The sequence below is a fragment of the Miscanthus floridulus genome, chromosome 7, assembly GCF_019320115.1.
Source record: "Miscanthus floridulus cultivar M001 chromosome 7, ASM1932011v1, whole genome shotgun sequence".
In the NCBI taxonomy this organism is placed as follows: domain Eukaryota; kingdom Viridiplantae; phylum Streptophyta; class Magnoliopsida; order Poales; family Poaceae; genus Miscanthus; species Miscanthus floridulus.
Window position 1 is genome coordinate 127,526,491 of NC_089586.1, and position 11,719 is coordinate 127,538,209.

Sequence of the window (11,719 nt, forward strand, 5' to 3'; positions counted from 1 at the left end):
TTTAGGGTTTAGGAAGATACGTCTCAAGCGGTCAGTCACTGGCAGGTACCACATTACCAAGGCAGGAATTCTTCTCTGCTTTACATCGTTGCCTAATGGAGTATCCTCTGGGGGCTAAGATTCTTGTACCACCTTTTTTGTACCCTTCTTATTCCTCTTTTTCCCCGTGGAGGCTTCATCCCCACCATAAAGGTCATTGTTCTTGTACCGGCTGGTCCCACACCGGGGACATTTATCCAGTGACTTGAAACGTTTCGCCACAAAAAAGTGTATAGTGGTTGGGGCATGCATGGATTTTTTCAACCCCCATTGTTAATGGACTTATGACCTTCGCTTGGCATGTGTTGGCGGGAATTGAGTTTGGTTGTGGCAGCACCCATGACAGGAGACGCAATAGATCATTGAAACTATAGTCTGACCCGCCGTACTTAGCCTTCAGGATGAATAGCTCAAGCACAAAACATAGCAATGTACAATGTGTCGGACAACCCTTTTCAACACCATACACAGTCTCCTTCGATGTTTTTGTCACCCTTTCTAAATTTTCTAGACCTTTTGAGCTCTTTAGTAAAATCTCTAGTCCAAGGGCTCGAATCATGTTCTCTAAATCATCTTCATCCCCGACACATGCTCCACCATCATTATTGACACCACCTTCGTCGTTACCATCCCAACCACCAGCATCACCACCTTGTTCATTGCCAAACTCAGAATCCATTCGTGCATCAAGCTCTGCTGAATATTGGGACATAGATTCTAGGGTTTTGTCATCGTATTCCTCCTCATCATCGTCGTTAACAATAACCGTTTCACCATGATGAATCCACACTGTGTAGTCCTCAACAAATCCTTACATAATCAAATGTGGTCTGATGATAGTCACATCTGCCCATGCCATACGGTTCTTGCAATCTTTACAGGGATAAATAATTGTATCCTTATTCTCTATCAATATCATTGCATGCTTCTTTGCGGCTTTAATAAATTTATCCACCTCTTCACGGAAACCTGCCTTGAACCTTAACGAACCATACATCCAAGAGTTCCTGTACTCCATCTTTTACAACAACAACAAAACAAACATTAAATGACTACTTATTCAGATATATATATATATAAATGAATCAAATTAATAATTACTTGAGAATAATTGTATATACTTCAGATATATATGAATATAAATCAAATATAATTACATGAAGCATACAAACACACCATGGTAGAGGAAAATTAATTAATGGCCCATTTATCCATAAATAATTAAAATACATATTTGTTGATTACAATAAACAATTTCAAAGACAACAATTAGCAACAATTATATTTTACCCAATATCTTTCATGCAAACCCTAGTCCAATTTCATCAAACACAAATTTACAAAAATAAAATTAATAAAAAAAACCAAACCCTAGATCTAGATCTACATGCACATGAAACATCCATAAAACTAACTAATTGTTCACTAAAATCAAGAAACATGGACCAAATAAGGGTATGATCTTGTTCTCCTACCTAATTTACCCAGTACATTCAAAACTTGGGTCTAATTTCCTTCATAAGTAGCTCAAGCACCATAGAAGAGAGAGAAAAATAAAACTCTAATTACTCACTAACCAACCATTAAAACTTCAAAAAAAGTGTGAAATAGCATTTTCTTACCTTTTACAACCTCTCCACCAAAGGATTTGAGACCAAAACCTTCCCCTCTTAGTAGAGCAATTTTTGGGAGGTGCCCAAGGCCTTCCCATCTTTCTTTCACGGGTTGGAGTGAGTGACCCGAGGAGAAAGAAGGTGCTGCAGGTTTTTTATATGTGGGTCATTTATAGGGGCGGCTGGTGATTGAGCCGGCCCTACAAATAACAGATAATTATATGCGGGGCATTTGTAGGGGCGGTTCAATCACCAGCTGCCCCTACAAATAAAAACATCGGAGGCGGCTGGTGAGTGACCCCCCTACAAATCAGACCCATTTGTAGGGGCGGTTCGTATCACCAGCCGCCCCTGTTGTTCCATTTGTAGGGGCGGCTGGCCTCTGGGCTCCCGAGCACGCCACTGTAGGGGCGGCTCCATCACCAGCCGCCCCTACAAAAATATTATCCCGTTGCTACAAACCGTTTTTCATGTAGTGGACACTGAACTCTCTTTAATATAACAGTTTGATGTAGAATAGCGCACGTCCGTCCATCTGTCCGGCCGCTTCCAAATGATACAGTACATATATGCATGCATGGAATCATCCATCAATGGTTGTCTGTACCTCCAAGTTGTCGACGTCCAACTTGCAGAAGTCGGCCTTGCCTTTGTACCGATTGGCGAGTTTCTCAAACGGCTTGTCCATGGCCTTGCACAGTGAGTTATTCTTTTCGTAGAACTCATACACCAACTAGATAGATCATTTCAAGCATTAGAGTAGTTCTACTAGAGGTCGATCGACGAGTCTCCAGAAAAGAAAAGAAAAAAAAACGAACTTATTGAGAGATCAAAAAGCTGCTACTAGCTAGTACTAGCAGCGGCGGATCTAGGAAATATTTCAGAGGGGCTGAACAACACTGCTGCTCGATCTTAAGTCTCAGCCCCCCTACACTATAGAACTTTGTCTAAAAATTCATAAATGCTCTACAGGGGTTCCACTGCTCCGGTATGGGTGGGGGGCTTGAGCCCCCGTCCCACCGCTATGTCCGCCCCTGAGTACTAGCTATTATTAGTAGCTAGCAGGTTAATTAATTTAGGTACGTACCGGCTTGTTCTATGGAGCAGCCTGGTCCCAATGCGATTCCCATTGCTTCATATTTTTTATCACGATCGGGAGAGCTATCCTGAGGGGGTTCGGTTAATGTTTGCTGGCCCAACGCATATGTGAAGAGCCCTTAGTTAATATAACTATATTGACTGCAGGATAACGTTTACCTACAGAATTATAAACAAAATCAAGGAAGTGGATAGTTAAAATTACAGGAAAGTAAGAAAGTTTTTATTGGATAAATCAGCATGAAGAGAACACAAGTGCAGGGATACCCAGAACCAAAAATCTGAGATCTGTGTGCCCACATTGCTTCTGTTAGCGCGCTCGGATCGAAAGAGGAAGAAAGAAAGAAAGAAAATAAGATCGAGCAGGAAATTAAGCACCGCGGCATGTATGATACCATCGTTAGATTCGCTCTAGCCCTCCTCCCCCGACCACCAGAACCACAGCCCCTCCCACTATATATAGTAGCTGTTGTTCATGCTGGACTAAGAGGGGTGAGCTCGTACGTGAGTAAGGAGGAGTAAGACAGTGCAAGGTGATGGCATTATATATATAGTCGGGTGCCTGGATCAGGCGTCTGGATGCGGCAAAGAACAGGGGCGGATTCATTAGGGGGCTCAAGCCCCCCTACTGATACCGGAGCCCTGGAGCCCCATGAATTTTTATGCAAAGTTCTATCGTGTATGTGAGGTTGAGACTTAAGATCGAGCAGCAGTCGAAGGTATGTTGTTATTGTACTTTTGTTCAGCCCCCTAAAATTTTTTTTGATCCACCGCTGGCAAAGAATATACGTGCTCACAAAGCTTATGTACCTATCTTCAACCCAAAAACTTAAGAAAATACTAGAAAAATATGAACAATTCACTTATATTCAATCACTGTGCGTAGGGGCAAAGAATAGATGCTCGCAAGGTTTTGCGCACCTGCTGTCGTGTACGTGATCCAGGCTGTTGTCTGGCAGCAAAGAATAATGCTTTCAATTCTTTTCTTTTTTGCTTTCTAAAACTCAAGTTTTAATTTTTGTACACCCCTACTACTACCTCCAGTCAACAATGCAGCACTGATCTAGATGTTTGTTTCATTTATCTAACAATGCATTTTTCTTGGGGATTTATTCTCAAAAACGTTATAAACGGAGGCCACCTCTTCCTATTCATTGACAAAATGTCAGAATCCAATCAAATTCCAGATATGCTCACATCTGCAGCGCGCCCACTTGTGCTTGAGGTTCACGACGTTATCTTTCCATTGGATAGCGCACCTGCGGTGCAAACTTCAACTTGGCTCCATCAAAGAATACTAGGAAGGAGGCGCGCTTCGCCGCGCCCGCATTGCTTTGTCATGCTAATGGCCCTGCTTGTGTGGGAGGCACACATGAGCACCCGTAGTGTAACGACTCAGGGGTGTGCCTAAAATGGGCCGCACCGCTGAAATGACTCGCTGTGGTACTGAGCCCATAGTGTATCGACCCAACCTGAGCCTATAGCCGGACCCATGCAGAAAGAAAAAAAAACGACGGACATTTCTTCGCTGTGGTATTGTGTCACGTGTCAGTGTGATATATTTTTTTATTGCAAAGGGAGTGGGTTCGATGTATTAAACCTGGGTCTCCATCGACACCCTTCCACAGTGTATCGTACCGAGTCCTTTATTTGTATTAAATGCATAGACCCAGCTTCGACACCCACACTGCGGGTGCTCGCAGCTTTTGTACTGCTGGCCTGATTAATTATATTCATGTTTTGAGGCTGATGAAACGCATATAGGTCAGAGTGGGCTAGCCTGTTAAAACTTTGACCATCGCACATGGTGAGCTCCAGTGCGGCACCTAAGAGAATTAGATAGGAACCCTCAAATCCTATAAGCTGATCGTAGAGCAAAATAGTTACTCCACACAAAATTCAGAGAAATCGTAGAGCGAAATAGTTACCTATAGATGTTTTGCATAAAATTATTTACACTAAAAAACAATCAGAATGATACACTCATCATAGTCAGAACACAGAGAGGCAGATAAGCTGATCTGGCCAGTGACTCGTGTAAAAAAGGCATTGGCAGGGTGGCTAAACAAACCAGGAGAATAGCAAAGTATATTGCTCGTATTTCACTGTCCGAAATCCCTAAACTTGTTAGCTGCACAAATCCCAATCAAGCCCGCTGCAGACTGCACTGGGTACTGCAATCCCTAAGAACAATGAGCATTTGTATCAGTTAACAAAATATAAAGAGGAAGAGTCTATTTTTTTTCTTACTTGAGACAGTAATGCTATACAGATGGAATACATCATGTCCAAGAGCACCCCAAAGCTATCTTATTCCCACAACAGAAGAGATATCAGCCCTGAAAAGCCATGAGATTCAAAACCACCCTTGTTTTTTTTTGTCTAGAATTGAGTTAGTATCAAGTCAGGTTTGTTTGCACTGCCTTCATAACTGAACCAATTGTGATATTAGAATCTGCTAAAGTTGCTATGAATGTTTTTTTTTGTTTCGTTACATGGAAATATATAGAGATTGAGGACAAACCTTGATCACTTCTGCCTAGAACTGAGGAAGTTTGAAGTCAGGTTCCTTTGCGGTGGGCAACATGATTTGTTGGGATGTAACTATCTTTGGAATATGTGAGGAAACAATAGTTGTAGCATTTTTTTCCTGTTGGTGATGCTAAAGCAATCTTCTCTGTCCTATCACGAGGATAGACTACAGACCATGAGGAAATAATTAGTAACGCATGGAGAAAAGGTAACGTAATGATGCAGCAAATCTGTCAAGAGATGACGGCAAAAACGCATTTGATACAGCAAGTACCACCAGGTTATCAAGAAAAGGATAAACCATATAAGGCAGATGTAGTAGCACTAACTGAAAATTAATGACGTTACTACCTTAGCAATAAAAGATAATTAATGGTAGAGTAAGTCTGTCAACGCAACACTAACATTCATGAACAATGTATTTAAGGGATGATCCATTTATGTTAAATACAGGAGGCTTAATTGGAAATGGGACTATATGTAGAACTTTTTCAAGAAAAAATGATCTAGTAATCAGTATCGATGGAAACTTGTGTGAGCTTATTTGCCTTTTTTTTTGCAATGCCTTGGTCTGAGGCTTAATGTAACTAAATTAAGCGAACTTAATTCTTAGAGGCACTTAATAGAGGAAGTTGTACTGCACTTCGCTAAGCAGTAAGTATCAGTGACCATATTTAAACCTCTAACCCTCACTGACCCCTGCTATTCTATTTGAACAAATCCAAATGCATGTATAACCCCGACTCCGTTGTTTTATAAAAGGAGCAGCTTCACTGTAATACCATTATATGTAAAAGAACTTGACTAATAAAGGTGGAGCACCACTATTCTGAGGGAGCATCATACCTTTTATGGAGCAGTGCTGCAAGGAATCATGCTAACATTAGTGTTTACATACCAGGCTGCAATAATTAAAGCAAAATCCAGCTAAATTAGATTTAGCTAAATTAAATTCAGCTATATTTTTTTTTGGTTTTAGGCAGCTGTGACCACAATGCACAACATGGACAGGAAAAAGAGAAGTACTGCATTAGCGAGGCTGCCATTGTGGATAATATAGCATGTAACACTATGAACGAAACTAATTAGTAACATGAGCACACACGTGGGCATACTAAGACGACGCCGTCAGTATCGGCGAATGTGCAGAGCAGGGTCCCCGCAACGAAATGGCAGCAACATCTAAAGCAACAGGGTCTGGTAAGGAGGCAGCAACAGTTTAGGCAACAGGGTCTGGTAAGGAAGGCAAGAATAGGTAAAGGCATCACCCAGACTTCTACTCAGAATAAAAACTGAAAAGGAAGCAATGCCAGTTGCCACGGAGATAAACAGAAAAGGATTTAACCTGGAAACCAGCGAAGCCGGAATAAAGCGACGGAGAGCAGGCGAGCAGCCGCCTGAACCACCAAAGTGACTGCGCCGACGGCAGGGCGGGGGAGGGGGGAGCCAACGCTGAGCACCCCTCCCCCGCACTCCCCACACGGTTAAACCTGGCCCAGAAAACTGCACTGAACCACGACGACAGGAACGGCGAAGCGCTCGGATCTAGTCAACCAATCGACGATTGGAGCAAGGCATCATTTAGATCTAAAAGGAGGCAAGCAAGGAGCAGCGAGGACCAATCGGACGGAAAAGAAAAATGCGAGGCATAACCTGAGAGTTCTTGGAACTGGCGGCGAGGTACGACGCAACGGCGGCGGCAATGCTGCTAGGGTTAGCTTTCTCACTGTTGCAGCTATCCCTTGACGCACCACCACTCCGGCAACGGCGGCAGGCAAAACTCCAACGCAGGAGCTCTGCGGACAACGGAAACAGAGAGGGATAGTTTCTGTCCAAGAAGATCAAGATCGGACAGGGAAGGAGGAGGGGGCGTGAACCTTAGTGCTAGGAAGACGGCGAGGTAGAGTTGGGGAGCCCATGCTTGCTGGAGGAGATGACGATGAGGGCGGGCTCTTACCGTCGCCTGTGGCCCATGGTTGCCGATGACCCAAGCGCCGTCGCCGTCACTGCCTCTCCGTCCTGGTTCCGCGGGGAACCTGTAGGCAAGGCCTGCAGCCGCCGCCGAGCGTGAGAAAGCGCTGCAGCTGGGGGAGAGGAGGAAGAAGAAGCGCGGACGGTGGCGGCGTAGGCAAGGCTGGCCAGCGCCGCCGGGGGAGAGGAAGCGCCTCAGCTGGGGGAGAGGAGGAGGACGCAAAACGGACGGAGATGGCGAGGCGCAGCGCCGTGTGATTTCTTTTTTTTTTTCTTTGTTGGCGGAGAGAGCGAGAGGCAACCGGCGCAAGGCCGTAATTAATCGGGAGAGCCCAAATCGACGCCCACACACGCACGAGGTTACGTGGATGCTCAGGATTCGTAAACAGTAACCGAACAGGAACCAAAGCGCTCTCGTCGCGCGGATTCTAGGAGCTTTATGGAGTTGTATATATATATATATGTATATTAGGCGCAGCGGGCATCAAGGAAAGAGACCTAAAGGAATCAAGATGGGCTGGCGTGGGGTGTGTGTGTGTCTTTAAAGATTCCGACTCCACCCGTTTAGAAAAGAAGAATTCCCAATTCCACACTCACACTACTTTTGTCAACACAGAGAGACTTACTATATTCCCGGCCCTCGATTCCTTGGGCCAGAAACTATGTAGGACGTGTTTGAAACGAGATTTTTTTTCCGTTCTTGCATTTTTTATGTAAACTCAAATTGATTCTTATGAATTTTTTAACAAAATTCTGATGTTCCAAACAAGCTCTTAGAGTTGTTCAGATTTTTTTTTAAACGAACGGGGACGAGGGTGAGAGCGTGCCCACCTAAGAGCGTCTCCCAGAGATGAGCCATCTAACTTGCAATCGCTAGCTGTTTGGCTAACTAACAGGCAGAAAACAATGGTAGAGTGTGTAATTTAGAAATATATGTAGCATACTTTATGGATATTGAATTAGTTTTCCTAATAGTTTAATGCATTTACATGTAGAATTGAGAAATATTTTTTCTCTATTTTATATAACAACTAAGATGGATAATTTAGTTAAAAATTAAATGGTTCTACATCATAATATCTTTCATAATAGCAAAGGCAGGTAATTTATATAAGTATTAGGAGTTTAACTATCTTGCATAATATTAGAGTTGTGTATTTTAGATACAAAATTAGGAGATATTCTCAAGTAGCTTTCATAATGGCATAGGTGCAGTAATTTAGGGCATGTTTGGTAGAGCTGTGCTCCCTGATTCTCCAACTGTGCTCCCTGATTGACTGGTGAAGTGATTCTGAGTGATTCTCTATTAGAATCGATTGATAAAATCATTTGGCAAGTTGTTTGCGAAGTGATTCCTGAAAGGAAGAATTTTACTGGAATTGTCCTTAGTACCCCTGTTTGTTTGAGCTGAAGTATGCCCAATATTTGTATGATACATAAATACATTATGGTTTTGTTAGAAATTGAGACTAGTGAACTTCTCCATGTATTTCGTGATTTTTGCATGCAGTGTAAAGGACTAACACAAACAATTTTTACATTCTCATCACACCATACCGCAGTGTCTTCCTTCATGGTGCTGATATTGTTTAATGTCTTAGAATTGGTATTAGTAGTCATACTTCACAAACATGTAAAGGACTAACACTCACGCAAAAAAATATATTTTCAACTAGCTACACACCAGCATCACATACAAAATCCATAATACAAGAAGAAACATGTCTCCAGATTGTAGATCTGAACAAGAGGGGCTTGGACGGCAGCGAGAGGAGGTAGGAGGTAGCCTGCAGCAATACAAATCAGAGTCAAAATTAGATGGATCTGAGGGAGAGAACGTATTTGAGAGGGATGGGATGAGCATCGGCCTTCAACTCACCGGAGAGCAGCGGGCGTCGGGGAGGGGCACGGCGCCCGGCGCGGACGAGCAGTGGAGGGGGCCAGCGCCCGGTAGGGACGAGCAGTGGAGGGGCACGGCGGCCGGTCCAGATGAGCAGTGGGCGTTGCGCCGGGATGAGGAGCGGGCGTCGGGGAGGGGAACGACGGCCGGCGCGCTTCGCTCGTCGCTCGCGCGAGAGTCGCGACGCGGGCGCCGCACGGAGGGGACGGAGACACGGTGTGGGAGAGGAGACCAAATGGATTTCCATTTGCGGGTAAATATCATGAAAGTTTGTGGGGAGGTCTGTAACCTCAGATGGTGGGGATCGGGAGTGAATCCCGGGGAGCAGGTTTTTACAGCTTAGTAGAGAGCGATTCACTCAGATTCGCTAGAGAAGCTAGTGTGTATTTTTGCGTTTGACAGCTGAGGAGCGATTCTGTTGGAGAATCTGCTCCATGGAGCACTCCCAAACGCAGCCTCTAATTAGTAATAGTAAGATAAGAAATACTAAATTTATTATTCACAAACCTTTAATATTTATGTCTCCTAAAATTTTAGCTCGTGCGGAAGCACAGGTCGATAGACTAGTCATAATACTCAACATCTCTCGATAAGTTTCGCTGGATGCTCCGCTCGAGTTCGTCCTCCTTGATGCCGACGACCTTGCCCACCTGTTTGAAGTTTTTGAATAGCACGAACGTCGGATACGCTCCCTCCACTCCGCAAAGCCCCGCCAAAAACTGCACGCACATACGGTTAATTGATTGCAATATATATACCCTATTCTACACCACAAACCAAAACTAGTCAGAAAAAAATACTGAATAGTATTGAACCGCATTATCACTCAGTGCTACATCCAGAACCATGAAATACCGAACAATACTGAAACGCGACTACTGAACGATATAACAGTTTTGTATAGAATAGTATTCTACATCTAGAGTGTAAAATAGCGCGCGTCCAAATGATACAGTACATATATGCATGCATGGAATCATCCATCAATGGTTGTCTGTACCTCCAAGTTGTCGACGTCCAACTTGCAGAAGTCGGCCTTGCCTTTGTACCGATTGGCGAGTTTCTCAAACGGCTTGTCCATGGCCTTGCACAGTGAGTTATTCTTTTCGTAGAACTCATACACCAACTGGATAGATCATTTCAAGCATTAGAGTAGTTCTACTAGAGGTCGATCGACGAGTCTCCAGAAAAGAAAAGAAAAAAAACAAACTTGGCTGAAATTGACTGAGAAACACTGTTCTAGCTGAAATGTTGTGAGAGAAAAACACTATTCCAACTGAAAAAAGAAGCCGAACAAGCCAAGTTTAAGACCAGCCAAACGGCCCATCGAAAACCTGCTACTAGCTGGTACTAGCTATTATTAGTAGCTAGCAGGTTAATTAATTTAGGTACGTACCAGCTTGTTGTATGGAGCAGCCTGGTCCCAATGCGATTCCCATTGCTTCATATCTTTGATCACGATCACACGGTCACGATCGGGAGAGCTATCCTGAGGGGGTTCGGTTACTGTTTGCTCGCCCCACGCATATTCGTAGGAGCCCTTAGTTAATATAACTATATTGACTGCAGGATAACGTTTACCTACAGAATTATAAACAAAATCAAGGAAGTGGATAGTTAAAATTATAGGAAAGTAAGAAAGTTTTTATTGGATAAATCAGCATGAAGAGAACACAAGTGCAGGGACACCCAGAACCGAAAATCTGAGATCTATGTGCGCACATCGCTTCTGTTAGCGCGCTCGGATCGAAAGAGGAAGAAAGAAAGAAAGACAGAAAAAGATCGAGCAGGAAATTAAACACCGCGGCATGCATAATACCATCGTTAGGTTTGCTCCAGCTCCGCTGATTCCTCGACCAATACCACTGCCCCTCCCAGTAGAAATAGTAGCTGTTGTTCATGCTGGACTAGGAGGGGTGAGCTCGTACGTGAGTAAGGAGGAGTAAGACAGTGCAAGGTGATGGCATTATATATATAGTCGGGTGCGTGGATCAGCCGTCTGGATGCGGCAAAGAATATATGTGCTCACAAAGCTTACGTACCATCTTCAACCCAAAAACTTAAGCAAATACTTAGAAAAATGTGAACAATTCACTTATATTCCATCGCTGTGCGTAGGGGCAAAAAATAGATGCTCGGAAGGTTTTGCGCACCTGCTGTCGTGTACGTGTGATCCAGGCTGCTGTCTGGCAGCAAAGAATAATGCTTTCAATTCTTTTCTTTTTTGCTTTCTAAAACTCAAGTTTTAATTTTTGTACACCCCTACAACTATACCTCCAGTCAACAATGCACCACTGATCTAGATGTTTGTTTCATTTATCTAACAATGCATTTTTCTTGGGGATTTATTCTAAAAAACGTTATAAACGGAGGCCACCTCTTCCTATTCATTGACAAAATGTCAGAATCCAATCAAATTCCAGATATGCTCACATCTGCAGCGCGCCCACTTGTGCTTGAGGTTCACGACGTTATCTTTCCATTGGATAGCGCACCAGTGGTGCAAACTTCAACTTGGCTCCATCAAAGAATCAAAGAATATTAGGCGCAGCGGGCATCAAGGAAA

At 43.6% G+C, this 11,719-nt stretch overlaps 1 protein-coding gene and 1 long non-coding RNA gene across 8 annotated transcripts; both read right to left on the reverse strand.

Moving 5' to 3' along the window:
• Positions 1 to 4,649: 4,649 nt before the first annotated feature.
• LOC136464700 (uncharacterized) lies at positions 4,650 to 7,700 on the reverse strand. Of its 7 annotated transcripts, none has more exons than XR_010761251.1 (7): positions 7,160 to 7,700; positions 6,936 to 7,078; positions 6,628 to 6,827; positions 6,388 to 6,479; positions 6,129 to 6,184; positions 5,275 to 5,448; positions 4,650 to 4,933 (listed from the first exon to the last, which is right to left on the reverse strand). It is a non-coding gene; the product is annotated as an uncharacterized lncRNA (long non-coding RNA). The 7 variants fall into 7 exon arrangements; XR_010761250.1 differs by adding an exon at positions 5,001 to 5,089 and having other exon boundaries at positions 4,650 to 4,924; positions 6,936 to 7,700; XR_010761248.1 differs by adding an exon at positions 5,001 to 5,089 and having other exon boundaries at positions 6,936 to 7,700.
• Positions 7,701 to 9,506: 1,806 nt separating this feature from the next.
• LOC136464701 (thioredoxin-1-like) lies at positions 9,507 to 11,115 on the reverse strand. The gene is made up of 4 exons (XM_066463658.1): positions 10,973 to 11,115; positions 10,550 to 10,734; positions 10,154 to 10,279; positions 9,507 to 9,872 (listed from the first exon to the last, which is right to left on the reverse strand). Exons 1-4 carry the CDS (start codon positions 11,052 to 11,054, stop codon positions 9,717 to 9,719), a joined length of 549 nt encoding a protein of 182 aa, XP_066319755.1. The 5' UTR covers positions 11,055 to 11,115; the 3' UTR covers positions 9,507 to 9,716.
• Between the last annotated feature and the right edge of the window lie 604 nt (positions 11,116 to 11,719).

Excerpts from the sequence above, each read along its gene's own strand:
- LOC136464701 (XM_066463658.1), bottom strand. The coding sequence starts at position 11,054 with ATGAACAACAGCTACTATTTCTACTGGGAGGGGCAGTGGTATTGGTCG. Across the intron at positions 10,735-10,972 it reads CTGGAGCAAACCTAACGATG|GTAAACGTTATCCTGCAGTC; the intron begins GTATTATGCATG and ends ATAATTCTGTAG. Across the intron at positions 10,280-10,549 it reads CTGCTCCATACAACAAGCTG|TTGGTGTATGAGTTCTACGA; the intron begins GTACGTACCTAA and ends TGATCTATCCAG.